The 17,971-nt window shown below is 36.9% G+C and overlaps 1 protein-coding gene across 3 annotated transcripts; it reads right to left on the bottom strand.

Annotated features, from left to right (window-relative positions):
• Nucleotides 1-1,677: 1,677 nt before the first annotated feature.
• cep170ab (centrosomal protein 170Ab) lies at nt 1,678-17,418 on the bottom strand. Of its 3 annotated transcripts, none has more exons than XM_052559631.1 (19): nt 17,036-17,418; nt 15,011-15,154; nt 14,511-14,600; nt 14,335-14,413; nt 14,065-14,123; nt 13,035-13,188; nt 12,818-12,955; nt 12,079-12,552; nt 10,353-10,717; nt 10,100-10,228; nt 9,830-9,965; nt 8,379-9,749; nt 8,042-8,285; nt 7,510-7,585; nt 6,982-7,119; nt 6,652-6,740; nt 6,193-6,286; nt 5,190-5,241; nt 1,678-4,015 (listed from the first exon to the last, which is right to left on the bottom strand). In XM_052559631.1, the coding sequence occupies exons 2-19, from the start codon at nt 15,113-15,115 to the stop codon at nt 3,777-3,779; spliced, it is 4,032 nt and encodes a 1,343-aa protein (XP_052415591.1). In that variant the 5' UTR covers nt 15,116-15,154; nt 17,036-17,418; the 3' UTR covers nt 1,678-3,776. The 3 variants fall into 3 exon arrangements, with proteins under 3 accessions (XP_052415591.1, XP_052415590.1, XP_052415589.1); XM_052559630.1 differs by having other exon boundaries at nt 7,480-7,585; nt 8,379-9,746; nt 17,036-17,417; XM_052559629.1 differs by having other exon boundaries at nt 7,480-7,585; nt 17,036-17,412.
• Nucleotides 17,419-17,971: the final 553 nt, after the last annotated feature.

Here is a 17,971-nt window from a genome sequence, read left to right as displayed (position 1 = left end):
GATAATAACAAACAACACTGACAAAAATTGGTGGACAATTTTCACTCAGAAACTGCCAGAAGATTCCACACATAATTATAAAGAAATTACAACATATAAGACAGTTAGATACTCCAATAACCATAATAATAACTTGAAAAATCGTGTTCTACTAATAGAATCATAAAGGTAGCATAGACATTTAAAAGTTGATCTTTAGGAGTATTTATCATTTCATGACTTAAAACAACAGAATTTTATTTCCCCTTTGAAATATCAGTTTCAAAATCATTCTGATGAAAGACTTACTTTTAATAATGCAAATACTTTTGCTCTCTTTCATTAGCGCCTGCCAATACGTTTTGAGAGTTCAAAGTTTGGTGAGAGGCTACGAAATTCAGTGAAACGGGCGGATTGCTTTATTGTAGCAACAGTGTTATATTTTCAACAATACATGTCAATTTACTACAGTAAGAGCTTTTTCTGAATATTTTCTGTGATGTCTGCTTTATAGCCTACTTTGCTTTCCAACTTATTTCTTCAGACTGTGGTCTTTCCCACATGCTCTCTACCATGAATACTAATTCCTCCTCCATCGGTCTGTAAGCATAATTAAACCAATGACTCAGCACCTTTTTTTTTCACTCCGTTCTCCTGAAACACAATCAAACCATCAGCAATAACTGCCCATCGACCAAATGCACAGAATATGTAAATGTGCTGTCCCTCTGTGAAGCCGAAATCCTCCGGGAAGACGTGTCTTTCTGAGCTGCTGTTAGAATGATTTGTCGTGATTATCAAACACTGTGGGAAAGCTGTTATGTAACAAACATAAAAAAACATACTCTGCACAGTCCGTTTTCACACATATCTCTTTTTAAATGTAAAATAAAGCTCTATGAGATTCATTATAGACGGCTATATGCTTTAGCTACTCTGAGATTAGTCAAAAAGTTAGTTAATATCCTTTTTTTGCTCCAGCACTTTTCTGTTAAATATAGGACTCAAAAGAGGATTGAGGAGTGCTATATATCAGGACTACATTACCTGAACTGAAGCCTCCTGGGGTTTCAAACATAATTTATTTTAATAGTCTTCATAGAGCACTACGTGCAAATCAGTCTTGCCTTATCCTTGATGTGAATGTGTGTGTTTATAGGGTCAAGACTAAGATAAAGAGGACAAGCAGCTTTATGTGCCATCACATGCATTAACCCATTCAAACGGGGCTTAGTTTTAGGCTATGCATATAGATAAATCTGTTTTCTAATTCATTAATAGGTTAATTACTAAAGTCAGTGTATTTCCATAATGCAACAGTTTCAAGCAAAACAGATCCAAAATCATCACAATTAAAAGAACCAAAGACTTGAACTACTGAATTTATTTAATACACAAGTTTCACAATTTTATTTGAATTACTGAAGCAAATGAACTTTTTGCATGACATTCTAATTTATTGAGATGCACCTATATATATATATATATATATATGTGTGTGTGTGTGTGTGTGTGTGTGTGTGTGTGTGTGTGTGTGTGTGTGTGTGTGTGTGTGTGTGTGTGTGTGTGTGTGTGTGTGCGTGCGTGTGTGTGTGTGTGCGTGCGTGCGTGCGTGTGTGTGCGTGTGAATGTGTGTGTAAATTTCTTTAATTAGGAAAAAGGTGAATATTATATAAATAAATTATGAAATCAAGCCTCCAGGGATATGAAAGTTCTTTATTAAATCAATATTATTATTTTTACATTCATGTGTAAACACCACTGGTATGAGGCAGACGGAAGCCAACAGGAGAGAAAAATGACCATGCTACCTACCTAACCAGATGGCCTGCAAAGACATTTGACATAAAATGAGCCATTTTCCAATCTGCCAAAAGTACCCAGTTCACAACACTCATTTGAACAGTTTGATTTCATTGGCATGTGCAAAATAACATGATGTTTAACATCTACATCGTCAGATAATGACCTTGATAATGGGCACTTCGTGACATAACAAGCTTGACTGACATCTGGGTAAATCCAGGCCCTCCTATTGGCTATCACATGGCAGAGACAACTTGTGTATTCCTAATTGGTTATTAGATATTAAGTCATATATGAAGAAGGTATCGGAGGAACATGGCAACTGTTAGAAGAACTACAGGTAAGCAGTAACATTATAATGAAAGGTGTGCAGAGGAATGATTCACGGTTACATTTACAAAAGATAAAGATCAAATTGAAGGACTGGTCCAAATGACAATGCTTGATTTTTACACTTCATATATTAGATTGGTTTGTTTCTAAGAATGCAACAGAAGAAACATAAAAAATGCATCACATATAAAGGCCAGTGTAATACACATTTTATCATTGTCTTCACAGCAGCAAAACAACTGCGATATTGTTTTTTAGGTGATCATTTTCAGATAGTCAACCTCAATGTGTACTAAAGGTATGAATACACTTTTGGTGTATTAAACGTTTGGCAGAAATTGGCTTTATATATTTGGACTAAAATATGTAAGATATTGGTTATTGTTTCAAGATTTGGTTGGTGTTTATACAAGAAAATGTTAGCATTATTTTTTGTTCAAATGTACACTATAATGTTCAAAAGTTTGAGGTCAGTTAGATATTGTATCATTTGTATTCATTTTCAAGAAATGAACACTTACTCAACTGGGATGCATTTAATTGATCAAAAGTGATGGTAAATCTTTTCTTTTAAACTTTCTACTGTATTCATCAAAGAATGCTTAAAAATGTCTAACAGTTTTCACATAAAATATTAAGCAGCACAACTGCTTTCAACATTAATATAATAAGAATAAGAAATGTTTCTTGAGAATCAAATCCACAAATTAATTTTTTCCCCCGAAGGATCAAGTGACATATAGAAGACTAAATTAATGGCTGCTCAAAATTCAGTTTTGCCATCAAAGAAGTAAATTAGATTTTGAAATATTTTACTTTAGAAAACAGTTACTTTATATTGATATGTTTTATATGTTTTACTGTATTTTGATCAAATAAATGCAGTCTTAGTGAGCATGCATATTTCAAAAACATTTGAATATTCTGGACCCCAGACTTTTGATTAGTATAGTGCCTATTGGCAATGGGAATTCATTGCATATTTGTGACAAGGTCACTGTGTAATTTGGCTTCTCAAATTAGTTCTGGTGCCTTAACATGAGAAATAGTCCACATATGTGTCTCCACACAGAGTTCTGAAAAAAAAAAGAACTCTATGCATCCTAGATAAACTTAAGATGGAAAATTCCCCACTGAGGTAAAAGTTGTTGGACATGTTTTATTTAGTTCATGGTTTGGTTTGAATCACATATTTTGTTGCCGTCTAACTGGTCAATTTAATGCTTGGAGATTGTTCATTCTGAACCCTTTGAATAAGGAGTTTGGATCAATACTTGACAACACACAGCATGACCTCAGTTTTGAGTAAATCATATCTCAACACTTTCACATTTCACTTCCTGTTCAACAGTCATGTGCTCTGTATCTACCTGGGCACATCTAAAGTACTGCCGGTTATTAAGACGGACACTCACAATAATTAATGCTTGTGTGTAGTCATTCTGGCTATGGGGCGTTACAGTTGATTGATATTTAAAAATATTTTCTTTAATTATTGAAAATACGTTCAAGGATAAATAGAATTTATGAAGCATACCTTTAATTGCAGTGCCATATAGGAAGTTTAATAGCATACCTCACATTATTCACATAAAAGTCCCGTTGAGCTGGCCTTTGGAAACCAGTGCAGGATGTCAGTGTAAACTGTTCGGAGTAATTTAGCTTTGATCGGCAGTCTTCTGCTCTTTGCTCCTCTGCTGCAGGCCAGGATCTCGTTCTGCGACCTCTGAGTAGGCAGAGGCCAGCGCTGCCGTACTGCTGGATACATCCACAGCCTGGGTGCCAGCTGGACCTTGTGAGCCAGGACTTACTCTGTTCTCAGCCATAAGTGGACTGGTCAGACCCAGACTGCTCAGAGCATCCAGTGTGCCATCAGGGTCCACCATTATATCAATCACTGGGGATTGAGGATTCAAGATGCAGATATCATTTAAGACAACCGAGGAAAATGAATCATTCAGTCTAATAATACATATACAAACAATAAGCCTTGGATTTATACTCCTTGTAACTTGTTTATAATCAAGACCCTCCATGGAGATTAGTATTCAAGCACTTTATATACTCTAGTGTGCATTCATAAATACAGAAATACAAAAATAAGCACAAAACCTAAAGATTATATCTTTCCTTCCATATCCATATGTCTTCATAGTAAATCATGTGTATAAACTCAAATGCTACATACTAAAATACTTATTACTTACCATTATTTATTTTTTAATTACTTTTTCTCCAAAAGTGAAAATAGTTATTACTATTGCAGATTAACTAGCAGTCAACAAACTTGTCTGTACTACATAAGCCATTTTTTTTTTTTTTTTGAAATTAGAAATTAATACTTTAGTTTTAAACAGTGCAACTGTTTAAAATTGAATGATTTCTAAAGGATCATGTGACACTGAAGACTGGAGTAATGGCTACTAAAAATTCAGTTTTACCATTTTAAAATGTGTTCAAACAGAAAACTTTTAAAAAAAAATTGTAATAATATTTCACAATATTACTGATTTTACTGTAATTTTGATCAAATAAATTCAGCCTTGGTGGGCGTAAGAGTCTTCTTCAAAAAAAATCTTACCAACCCCAAACAGTAGATTTTGATAATAATAATAATAGTTTCTTTCTTTATCTATAGATAAATGTTTTGCACAAAACTTAGTGGTTTGGTAATGATGCCAAATAAAGTTCTCTAAAGGCTGGAAAAATCTGCATGACTCAGAATCTGAACAGATTTCAGAACACTATGCATCATACACCTGCTGACTTTGTAAATGGTTACAGAGAAAAACTGGGCAACATTCATAAAAAAGTTGAAGATCACTGACTATAGACTTTCAAGTAAACACTTTTAAATAAAGAAAAAGGTTTATTATAGTCTACCTTTATATATATATATATATATATATATATATAGAATGAACAAAAACTTTTTTCACATCATATTAGTTCACAATGTTACACTATAATGACACTAAATACCAAAAACTTTTTTTGTTGGGTCTCATGAGGATGTTGCATGGCAGACTTTAGAAGTATGAACAAGAGCAGAAGATCTCAGTACTGCTTACCTAGCAGCTGTCGCTCCACTCTCTTCAGATTCTGGAGTATGGACGAAATCTCCTGAGAGTGATCAAATCAAAATGACTCAATAGAAAACCATCATTGGCTGCCAGAACTTAGATATTGGCATAGCATTAGATATTAACTTTTTTCTTATTCTTTTTTTATATATATATAATGTAGCTGTAGCTTTTCATTTCCATTTCTTAACACTGACATGATTTTGGTTAAAATCATTGTGTAAATATTAGAGCAGTGTAAGTGGAGAACGTTCATTTTTATGTTCGGCTGTTGTGGTGATTTGTGCTCCTCCACTGCTTCTTCATTTCAGAAGTTCCAAGAGTTCAGTTCAGGCCAGTCTGCATAACAGCGTTAGATTTACTGGCCTGTCACTGAGCAGAGGTGCTGCGCCTCAGGCCTAATCTGAACCGTGACAAACCTGGAGTCAAAAGCTCAGTCTAATTAAACTGAGAGATCCTCAGCTCAAGCAGTGTGATGTACACTATGAACTCTGAAATCTACCGAAACATCAGGACAGCTTCAGCATCAATGTATGAATAATCAATCTGATTCAAAAAAAAAAAAAAAAAAAACATCTGTCTAGGTCTTCAGACATAATATATATATATATATATATATATATATATATATATATATATATATATATATATATATATATATATATATCATTTTTTTTTTTTTTTGATTCATTGTAGTTATTAATATGAATTTTCAACCATCTTACTTACAACACACGTAACCATTAAATTCAGGCAAAATTAGATTTTTTTCTTTAATTTTATTAATCGTACCCAAAATGACTTACAATGACTTACTTTTATCTAAACCAACAAAAAAGAAAGGTAATTATATGATACACTTATGTATCCTATAACCTATTTGTCTTTAATTTTTGGGATTATTTAAAACAAATTAAATATTTAATTTGCATTAAATAAATCTTTTATTTGATCTCCTCAGTTTGATTACCAGTGGCTTTTGCCTTCTCACCTGATTAGAGGTCTTGAGGAGAGGCACCTCATTCTCTGCCTGCAGTTTACTTTCAATCTCCTCCCACTTTCGGTCCTTGGCTTTGAATAAAATCCTGCATGAACAGTAATAAATCAAAATGTGGCCGTCCAAAAGACCTCCCAGAATCAAAACTCTAAATGCTGCACATAATAAAAACATATCATAAGTCAAGGTCAAAGATGCACAAGGATAACTGTCATAAATATTCCCTAAAGACAATTTTAACTTGCACATAAAATGCAAAGAATTCAAATAAAAAGGGTCAGTCAGTTGATTACATTTTTTATCAAACGGATTACACAATAATTGATTAAAATTAGGAAAATATATATTTTTCATTATTGCATGATCTTTTTAAAAATAATTAATGATAGTAAATTTACGTTACATTCACAGTTTTTATAAAAACTAAACCCATGCACATTTCCTAGGGTGTACCTGATTTTGTTGGCTGTCTTTTCCACGGCCTGTTTGATTTTTGCTGAGAGCTGGGAGACCGATGCCAACAGCAAACTGTCCAGCACACCCTTTGAATACAGAATAAGCAGAGAGTGGCACTTTCGTTATGTTGTCACTGTAGGAATAAGATGCATTAAGAGACAGATGTCAAGATACCGCTTCCTGTTATAACAAAAAATAAACACAGCGGCCTCTTGTGGAACATAAGCGACAAAATAAATTGGAGCTTCCAGTTCCAGTAACAGATATAATCATGATGTTAACCAACAGGGTACAAGCTGCAAGATTTTTGAGATTCAGAAGATTTACCTCCTCTCTGCTCCAGGTCCTGCGGCGGATGGCGCGGGAATCCTGACTGCTGATAGCACCGCGAGGTCTTAGTTCCACACCTCTGCCACTGATCTCTGGAGCGCTGCCCAGAACATCCTCAAACACACGGTCCTCAACCTGAGAGAGGCAGCAAGATGATTACACACTGCAGTGATCTTTTGTTATTTTCTATATTAAAAACATCAAATAAACATCTACAAGTCCAGTGTTTAAACAACGTTTGCATGCATTATTGTCCTATCATCCTATAATCTAAAATTAATAGCACTGAATCATGATCTCTTAAAACCATCAGCATGCCAGCACACATTTAATTAAATACTGAATTAATTCTGTGAACAATGCACAGCATGCAAAACCAAAGTCCTTCGCAGCCTTGTCGATATGTATTGATATAGATCTCTACAGGCGCCAAATAATTAAATGGTCCATATAAATATATAAAAGACTCTGGTAATGATGTTGTTGTATTCTCACTGAAGCTGCGGGAGCAGAGGAAGGACTAACAGAATCAATCTCTCCGGCAACGTCATGGATCTCACGCGCTAACATGGCCAGATCTTTAGCCAGATCTTGACTGATTCTGTAACAATCAAAAGAATACCGAAGATTAATGATCAAATTCAATCATTTACTAATCACTTCTTTGTGTTATGAGTAAAAGTATTTTGCTTGTATTACAAAGATAGTTTATGAGACTTTTTAAGGCATAAGCAGAGATGGAGAGTAGCATCAGAGATGTAGAAACTATTAGTGGTAGTTGGAGAGAAGAGAGCAGAACAGGATCAGGAGAGGACCTGCAGTGCGGCTGCACCATATGTCGGTGTGCAGCCCACAAAGCTACAGATCTGATACAAACTATTAGTTTGAGTTTTAATTATTACTATATCTCCTCAATAGACAAACATGCAGGGCAAACTGCAATATGATCTTTTCACACCTCGGTGGGGGATGTTTGATTTTTTTTTAATACAATGGCAACTGAACAAATCAAATTTTATTTTGAGTAGTTTGCCCAGCACTAGCTGTTATTTATTACCTGGCGATCTCCTCACTGTGGGCAGTCCAATCTCTCATGTAATCATCCTGTTCTCTGCTAGACTGGTGTCGTAACATGGAGATGCCTCCAGGGCTGGGTGTTGCAGGGGCTGAGCCCCCTAACTGCGTCACCCGTGGAGCCATTGGGCGCGTGTGAGTGTGTTGAGTGGGGTGACGGTTGGATCCATATTCATCCTCTGAGGTAGAAGCGTATTCAATTGGTACCCGGCGCCACCTTCCACCAGCTATAAGGAAGACGTACAACAGAATAAAATTGTTTAATCGAAACATCCTCAGCCAATTATCTTTTCTAGTACATTTTTACCCAGAAGTCTGACCTGCAGGTGTACTTTGAACATGTGGAGTACCAGGACACTTATCGGGGAGTTTGGAAGCGCTGTTAGCTCTTGCTCTGGGGACCGTAACAGAGGAAGAGGCTGCTGTAGAGCGGAGGCCAAGACGCAGTGTGCTTTCCGGGGCAGGGCGTGGGACGAAGCCCCTGATCTTGCCTGATGTAGCTTCTGAGTCACTCCGAGCTGAAGGAGAGCCCACTCGTGGCCTCCGTGGCTGGGCAAGCGCTTCAATTCGCGAGAGGGTCCTGCGCCCAGCCGAAGGCCTCGATGCAGAACTGGCAGTAGAGGCCTCTGAAGCAACAGACATGCGATCGACATCAGCAAGGTCGGTGTCAGACGCTTCGCCCAGTCGTGCACGGCGAAGAAGGGAAGCCCGAGTGGGTCTGGGTCGTGGAAGGGTGGTTGGTTTAGAGCTGGTGGGGGCAGGAGCTACAGTCGTCTTTGCTCCTCTGGTTTTGCCACTTGTTGGCTCTCCCTTAGAGCTGGTATTTTGACCCCGACCCTGAGGTCGTTTCACCGAAGCGTCATGGGTTAGAGAAGAGCTCAAGTCATCATCTGTCAGGTCAAGAGACGTCCAAGCCCTAGAACTAGAGGGTTGAGCTTTGCCTTTCCTTTCTGAGGTGCTGGTGTTTTTATTGGTTGTTTCACGGCCTGGACCTCCAGCTGATCTTTTCCTTTGGACTGTCTTACGCCCTCCTTGTCCTCCGGCTTGGCTGAGTGTGCTTGTCGTATCTATATCAGATTCAGGTGATACAGACCCCAGGGAGTAGCTCAGTGGATCAGCAAGGTCTGATAAAGTGGTTTCAAGAAAAGCAGCCACAGCCTCTGAGTCTTTTAGCATGGTGGCAGCATCAATACCCTCATTGATGACTCCCATTTCCCTGGGCTGGGTTGATGCACTGCGCCCATCGATGCAAGGTATGAGTTCTAGGGGGACATTTGCACTCGGCCGCTCCACTGTAAAGCTCTCTTGCCTCAGTAGTGGCTTGCCTGTCTTCTCTCGCTCCTCATCTACTTTCTTTCGTCCTCCATCATCTTGTTTCTTCTCGATCTGTCTAGCTTGAGCTCCTGGTTGATTGACTTTACTCTGGATTCTGGGCGGAGTTGGCTTGTTCACTTTGGACCGATCAACGTCTGTGCTAGCTGAGGTCATTCCTGAAACTCTTTGCCCAGTTTTAGAGATTCTGTTGTTCTGATCTACTTTCTCCTGAAGTTCTAGATCCTGTTTCTCTGATGAAGAGACGTTCTGCCTGGATTGGCTCTGTGTGCGCTCAGGAGTCAGTGGATCCATAGCAGAGTCTTCAGAGGGGAGCTTAGGGAGGGTCCTTCTTTTACGTTCAGATGCACTGATATCTGCTGTTGAAAAAAGGTGAATCTGTCAAAATCAAACTGTAATACAAAACCAAAGTGTTTTAGATGTTTAACAGCCCTTGAACCTTTTTCATCTGAGGAAAGCATGGTGGGTTCAGCCCCGGATCCCTCAGGATCAGTCCGAATATGACTTGCAGCTAGACTAGCCCACTGTGAGACCCACCTTGGACCACCTACTACAACCAAGTCATCTGGTAGCACCTTAAAATAAGAATTGGACGGTAAATTTGTTGTTCCAAGAAGACCACATAGTGTCTATTGAAACTGATATTGACGGTTTATACAGTAGATTTTGTAATGTCTTCAGAAATGTATGCCAGTTATTACTGATATACCTCTTCACCGATATAACCAGCCTGTCTGGTTTCCATTTCCCCAGATCTCGGACAGATGGTTCCTCTATCTCTCTGGTGTTTTGGAAAACGCAGTTTAGTCAGGGCTTGGTTATCCTCCACCCCAAAAACCTAAAACATAGCACTCAGCATCATTAATGCATATCACCAACTGAATGCTATTTTCAAAAGAATTCCAATCTATTACTTTTCAAACATAAAAGAAAACATACTTTCTAAGCTTCTGCAGGTCTACCTTATCAATCATACGCCTGGCCTCTTCCTCCTCAGCATTGCCATTTTCCAGCTCAATGGTGTAGGTCCCTCGATCACTTTGGTCATCTATATGTCCCCTATTTGGAGTCTCTTGAGACCCAGTGCTTTGCTCTCTGGGCACGTTTTCTTTCTGTGGCGAAGAGCGGTGAGCTCTTTTGCCATCTTCACCACCTACTGGTGCCATCTTTTTAGCTGCAGACGATGGTTTGTGCTGGAAGAGATCATCCCTCCCACCGAAAGGCCCTTCTGTCCTCTGCACGCCCTGCCTTCCTCGGTAAAGCTCCTGCAGGAATGCCCTCCGGCTATTCTCTGAGTCACTCTGTGTGCCATCCTCATGTTTACTGCCTGAAAAAGAGGGAGAGAAACATACATGAAGGATGGTCGAAATGCTTGTGACACATCCCTTGTGACTTCATCCAATGGCATTTCGTCATTCATATGTCAAAGATATTCTACTAATTTTTTTGCCAGCATCTATTCATTTATTCAAAAAAACTCATACAAGAAACTATTCCTAATTTCTGAACAAAAATGTATTTAGCTTTATAAAGGGTGCCATTTAGTGAAAAAATTAAAAGTGCAACAACTGTCCTGATATTGATAATGAATGCTTAATTCAAAAATATGAAATTAATAAAAACTAGTAAGTTGTTTTTATTATTTCTTAAGGAAAACAAAACTGTTAGACTACTCTTGCAGACACTTGCAGACCTTTGTGGTTTTTTATTAGTCACAATCTCTTAAAATATACTGTTAAAAAAACCCAGTGACATTTACGATAAAACTGCGGAAGCTGTGGTTGATAGAACTTTACCATAAAAAAACAGACTTAAAATCATAGTACAAAAAAAAAAACATATTTAATTTACTGATAATGTTAATATACCAACGTACTGAAGAACTAAAACCTGATTTGTACCATTATAATACACTGTCAGCCACCAAAAGAAGGCAATGATGAAAAAGTCACATGACAAATCAAAGATCATCACAAGCAGCTCTTTTGCAATCTGAGAAGGGAAATATTTATATAAAGATAGACTGTGAGATAATGCAATAAACATGCATTTAACAACATTAGATGTAAGACAAAACCCTAATGTACACAGCTGATAAGAAAAAACTGAGAGGAAACATCAAATATAGAGAGTCATGCAGGAAATTGTGGGAATGTCAGTTTATGGTTTTTAACTGTAGATTATACAATGACTTGTTATTTTTCTCTTCTAAAAAAATTAATTTTAACAGGATCTTGCTTTAAAATTACATTAAATGTAATTACAGTTATTCACTACGGAAACAATGTTAACCAATTAACAGTTTTTTTTTTTTACTGTAGCATTTTAACAGTGTTTAACTGTTAATATCACAATCATTTTTTTTACAGTATATCAGATCATTTTTTATAATAATAAATAAATAAAAAATTACAATAAAAAAATTGTAATGACATGGCAAGGTTATTTCCAGTTGTAAAATCTCATGTGGTGCAACTCATCAGACAAGGTAATGATATTTATGTATTAAATTGGTAAAATGTATTATATTATACATTATGTTACGTATTACATTTAAAATTCATCATATTTTGTTTTCTTGAAATACGTGTTTTTAAACATCTAGACACTTTTATTATTCATTTCTGACCCTTATACACAGCATCATACAAATAGACTCAACAGTAAATCATCACTACCTCACCTTACCTTTAAGACTTCTCAGCTGAACCGGCACATCACTCTTCACGCTGTCTCCATCCTCCTCAGCAACAGATTCAGAGCGAGCTAATGGCAGCTCATTTTGTGCCAGCCAGTCTGCCACCTTTACCTCCGCTGCCACCATGGCAGCCTGCAAGGCACTCAGCTCCTCCCCTGCCCCCCTTTTCGGCCACTGTCGATGGTCTTGAGATCCCTTTGAATTTCGTTCTTTGCCCTTCCCCGAAGCCACTGTGTCAAACTCTATAGTGAAGGAGGCGTGTCCATGTGCTCCGCCCTCTGACGCAGGGATTGTGGAAGCTGAGGCAACTGCCTCTAAACTAGTAGGGATGCTTTCACCTGTGTCTCCACCTACTGGAGGAGTCTCCTTACAGGGGATCTCAAAGTAGCTTGGTTCCTGGGTCCCTAAATTCTGCGCTGTAGATCCTGGCCCTACCTGAGGATTTGCTGCAGTGTCCTTACGGCCTGCATGATTGCATAGTAAAATTAAATTCAGGAAACCTGACCAAATGAACTTGACAACAATGTACACTCTCGGAAAAAAGGTACAGCTGCTGTAAATGGTCCAGTACCTTTTCAAAAGATGCACCTTTGTGCCATATGTACCCCTAAAATGTGCATATTAGTACCTCAAGTGCACTATTATTATCTTAATACTACATATTAATAGCTTTTGAAAGGGTACCACCCCAGTGACAGCTTTTGTCCCTTATTTGAGAGTGTATCTTACCTGCTTCACATCTAGCTTGTTTTTTCTCAGAGGCCTTAGCATCGTGCTTCCCAGAGTTTTCGTCATCTGCGTCCCCATCACCCCACCAAGAAGGCTGTCCATAAAGAGGGGTTCCTCTGTGGAGCACAGCTAGGTCTCCTGTTCAAAATTTTAGATACTTCGAGCTACAGTACGTGTAACATTTTGTAAACTCACATACAAGCCATCTTCTACTCACCTGACACTTTCTCTTCTGGTTTTGGGGGTGGTTCTGAAGGTCTAGCCTCAGGATCTTTTCCTCCCTCTGCCCCTTTGACCTCTGGGCTTTTAGTGGTTTCTCCTGATGGCGAAGGCTTCTTTGTTAGCTGAAGCTGACTGGTGTACTTTTCGTGCTGTCCATGAAGGTGAAAGTAAGAAAGTCCAGACAGAATATTAGATACCGTCCTATAGGCCTGACTCATATTAATCACATATTGACAGAGATTATACCGATAAAATATCATATATTATAAAAATCACATATAATATTTATATGCTCACCAAGGCTGCAATTATTTGATCGTATACAGTAAAAGCATTAATATTGTGAAATATTATTACAATTTAAAATAACTATTTTGCAATTTAACATATTTTAAAATGTGATTTATTATTTTGATGGCAAAGATTTTGATGCTCCAGTCTTCAGTGTTACATGATCCTTCAGAAATCATTTTATAATGCTGATTTGATCCTCAAAAAAACAAATACATTTTGAAAATAGTTGTGCTGCTGGTTAATATTTTTATGGAAACTGTGATACATTTTTTTTAATGATTTTTTTTATAAATTGAAAATTACACACACACAAGCATTTAGTTAAAATGAAACTATTTTGAATGTCTTAATGTCACTTTGAATCAGTTTAATGCATCCTTGCAGAATATAAACTTTTCCCTTACGAAAGGAAAATATATTTACCAATATATTTCTTAAAATATATTGTGATATATTGTAATATATTATTTTCCCTTTTATTTCTAATATTTTATATATTTGAATACATTTAATAATATATTGATGACACAAATATTATATAATATATTGCAAAATATACAAATGATTGCCACTTTCAATATATTGCAATATATTAGAAAAAATAAATATATGTAAGAATATATGCCTAATATATTACATGATATTTTCCAATATACTGCAAAATATTTTTGTTTCATAAGGGTTTAAACCCCAAACTTTTGAATGCTTCTGCATTGCTGCATTTTTATTACCTTCAGTGCTTCCTCTGGGACATGTAACTCTCCACGCACAACGGTGAATAGGTTGGTATGTAAGAAGGGTTAAGGAGAAAACAATATTTATACAGTATATAGAAATGCAAATGGATCAATAGAATCGGTCCAATCATTATTACATAGTACACTATAAACTTTTGCCTCTGTATAGCCAGTATGTTATATTGTGGTTGCATAAACCAACTCAAGTGTAACAAATCAAACCAAACAATCAAAATGTGATTTATTTTGCACATGAAAGGATATCATAGCCAAACCGTAGCTTGTCACCCATGTTCAAAGTAATATACTGCTGTTCCTGTATACGTACATCATTAACAAATGTCTACAGAAGAGAAAAGGAGGTCAGCTTTCACCATACGCTTTCCATCATGCCAGCGAAGACAGAATTGATATCTATTATGAATAGACACGTTTCTCACCCCATTCAAGCTTCCCAGGTCTTTAACTTTATGTTCATCCGTAGCTACTTCATAATTGATGACAGCGTGCTGCTTGTCAACACTACGAGACTGGAATTTAAAGAAAAGATAACACATTATGAGAATAAATACACCATACTGTATAACAGATTAGTGGATGCTGGCTCTAGGTGAAGGTGGGCCGGAGGAAATTATGTTCGAACTCTGAGCAACTTTCTTTTTCTTTCTTTCTTTACTCATAAATTAAAGAAAGAAAAAAAAACTTTTTTTAATAGTTTGCCTACTTTTCATGGTTTGTTAATTTTATGTTAGATAATGTTGTATGTTAGAAAAAAGCTTCAGAAAACAAAAGACATGGGTGACACCAAAGTGTACCCTGTTTGTGGAAAGTGCCATATACAGCATGCACAGTTATGGTACCCGGGTTGAACTAACTCTAACCTTGAAAGGACAATGACATGATTCTCCTGTTAGTGTATGAGTAACAGTGATCATGTTACCTGTAGCATAAGCTCACAGTCGTCCCGTCCCACGAAGATCATTTCCCGGGGAAGGCGATGCCTTGTTCCCCCGCCACTCACCAAGAACCAGGATGTCAAACTCATCTTGACTTAACCAGGCCTCCTCTTTTCCTCCTTTTACATCTTTAGATCATTCAGTTGAGAGGACAAAGAATAATCGTTGCCAACATTGATCAGTAAACAAGACAAGCTTAACTCAACTTGCATTAAATTAATACTGTAGAGGAAATAAAGTATTGTATCTATTGCACAACACCAACACAATCAACACATGAGCCTAGTCTTAACTACATATAAGACAATAATGGAGCCATACAGCTTAGCAGGAGCAATGTTTTTCTTAAGTTTGTTTTATTTAAAGAGTACGTGAGGCTAAATACACCCTGTGGAACTGAATTCCTCCATTCCTGAAAAAATTGGATAATTTATTGCCCGGCACCAGACAAGCAGCTGACTCCTCTAACAACTTAAACAATGTACCTCTCTCTTCTTTAAGGCTTACAGTATTTTTAGCAATTGTAAATGTGCTTTTCAACCAGTGAAGGGGAACGAAGAGAATCTAAAATTAGTGGTGCTTTCCTAAACCTATACCAATAATAAAGTGCTTAGTAACAAAACCCTACCGAGAATCATTTTCCCAAACAATATTTCTGCAATCACATCCCCTGTTGTTGTTTATCTAGAATCAAAAGTCCTCATTCGTGATATCCTGTTTGTGAACTTTTGAAGCAGTTCACCAAATCGAGCTGAATCGTTTAAATCAGTGGCTGGCGAAAATTCGGACACTTTACTCAAGCACTAAATCGTTTCGAACACTTTGTCATTACTGTTTTTAGATACTTTCAGTACACAGAGAACAAAAGAGAGCTGGTTTATGTGGATTGGCTATATAGCCTACCTAAAATCGATTAAAACAAAGTGCAAAAACATCCTCTTTGCTTGAGATGAAATCAAGATCTTTGTGGCTCTGGAACGACTGTGTGACATTTCTAGATATTTTTGCATTCATCACCAACAGCAGACAAAAATTTAAATGAAATTACAATTGTTTTATCCCACCTGCTAGTAGCCTAGCATACAATCTGCCTGATTGATGTAATGTTTGCTTGAAAAAACGTTGGGAATGTAACTTGTGATGAAATTGCAGTTGAATTAGCCTACTTTACCACAGAATCCTAATTCAACTTTCTGTTGGATGAGCCCAGTTAATTTAAATTCCAAAATTATTTTGAAAGGGAGCCACCAATACTCCAGGCTGCATGACCGGGACACTGCATAGTGAAAAGTGATATGACCCAATGACTGTAGCAATCCACAAGAGACAAATAAAGGAGCATGATGCATCAAAAAATGTAGAACAATTATCAATCTTTCCGTTGCTTTAATGCCAGAATTTCCATTCTCATTTCTGTAATGCGAAAAAAGTATCATTTCTAGAATGCATAAATAAATATATATATGCCTGCATATAACATAAGAAGCTTCGTACGCCTGATTTTCTTTTTTGGAAACTAAGCGTGGTTTCATCATCATCATCATCATCCTCTAAAGAAGCAGCGCATCATTCGCGTGTGAGCGGAGCGTCGGTCTCCGCCTCCGCCTTCAAGCATTGGCCTTGTTCTGCACCGGTAATGACAGATCTGATGTTAGACAGTCGCTCAATACACCTAGCGCATATTTTAATATAGCCTACGCTTCTCATAACGATGCGCTTTTATTTACACTGTAACGCTAGTGAAGAGAAGTGGCCCACGCCTTATGTAGGTTATATCGACGCATGTAACGTTATAGGCCTACATGTTTTTAAATAAGCGTGCTGCTGTTTTCATCACGCATCAGACGCCTTTAGAGACCTCCAGTCCGTAATAGGCCGAATCTGTCGCCTCTAGAGCTCATGACAGCCAATTACTCAATTCCATCATGCAAAATATTTGCTCTTAAAATGAAAACCGTATATGTTCATTAAAATTGTGGTTAGTGTATTAAACACGTTGCATCACTTACCTAATAAATCCTAATGTGTTTATTCCATGAATGACATCCGTCTGCTCTTGTGCGCGGAGCAGCGCTGCTCTGCCCATCCCAGTCTGAGGTGCAGCTGCGCGTCTTGACGCACGGTGGCGCAGCGGTGTCAAGAAACAACGAGATGACAGGCGCTCCTTGTGGTCAGCATCGATGATTTTAATGGTTGCGCTCACTTGTTTGCAAGTATTTAGACAGTAAATTTATGCAGAATTATAGACGGAAGTAGGCCATAAGCAACTTTTTTATTATTATTATTATTTCAACAATTTGTCAATGTATTACAAACAAGACCTAGAGGCTTAAATAACAATGTATAAAATTAAATATGTTCAATTAAACAAATGCAACACGTTTATAAATGAAAACTAAGAAAAGAGGGAGCGACAGCGTGGTATTTTCCACTAATTGTAAATAATAATAATAATAATAATAATAATAATAAAATAAAAGGATTTGTAACACATCACAACAGCACGGATTTAACAACAACAGAATTAACCATAAAAAAATAATAGTAATAATAAAACAAAGGTTTCTTTGTATGTTTATATGGTTTTACTGTTTATAGTCTATTAGGTCATACCGATTCTTCAACTATTAGCTATTAATACTTCTTTATTAGTTCACCGAACACTAGATGGCGAAGTTGTACGTGACACTTGGGTTGATTTCCCAAAATGTCAAAAATAAACCCTACCCTTACCATCAAACATGATTTTTTTTTTAAATTAATTTCTATTTCTTTGACACTCTATTGTTTAAAAATAAGGTTTGTATTTTCTTGTAAATTTCATATTTTTGATTACATTCTTTTACTTTGTAAAATATTAAATGAATAATTTATCATCACTTCATCTGGCCTCTTTCTTACAATATGCAACGCCTGATTTAATAAAGGTTTCTTATTATACAAAA

The sequence above is a fragment of the Carassius gibelio genome, chromosome B6, assembly GCF_023724105.1.
Source record: "Carassius gibelio isolate Cgi1373 ecotype wild population from Czech Republic chromosome B6, carGib1.2-hapl.c, whole genome shotgun sequence".
Taxonomy (NCBI): Eukaryota; Metazoa; Chordata; class Actinopteri; order Cypriniformes; family Cyprinidae; genus Carassius; species Carassius gibelio.
The sequence above is the reverse complement of the archived record's forward strand: the minus strand, read 5'-3'. Positions and strand labels throughout refer to the sequence as shown.

What these genes read in the sequence shown, in the direction of transcription:
- cep170ab (XM_052559629.1), bottom strand. Translation starts at nt 15,115, where the DNA reads ATGAGTTTGACATCCTGGTTCTTGGTGAGTGGCGGGGGAACAAGGCAT. An exon ending in ACAAGCTAGATGTGAAGCAG is followed by an intron (nt 12,553 to 12,817) that starts GTAAGATACACT and finishes GCAATCATGCAG; the next exon opens with GCCGTAAGGACACTGCAGCA. An exon ending in AAGACAGCCAACAAAATCAG is followed by an intron (nt 6,287 to 6,651) that starts GTACACCCTAGG and finishes CTGTTCATGCAG; the next exon opens with GATTTTATTCAAAGCCAAGG.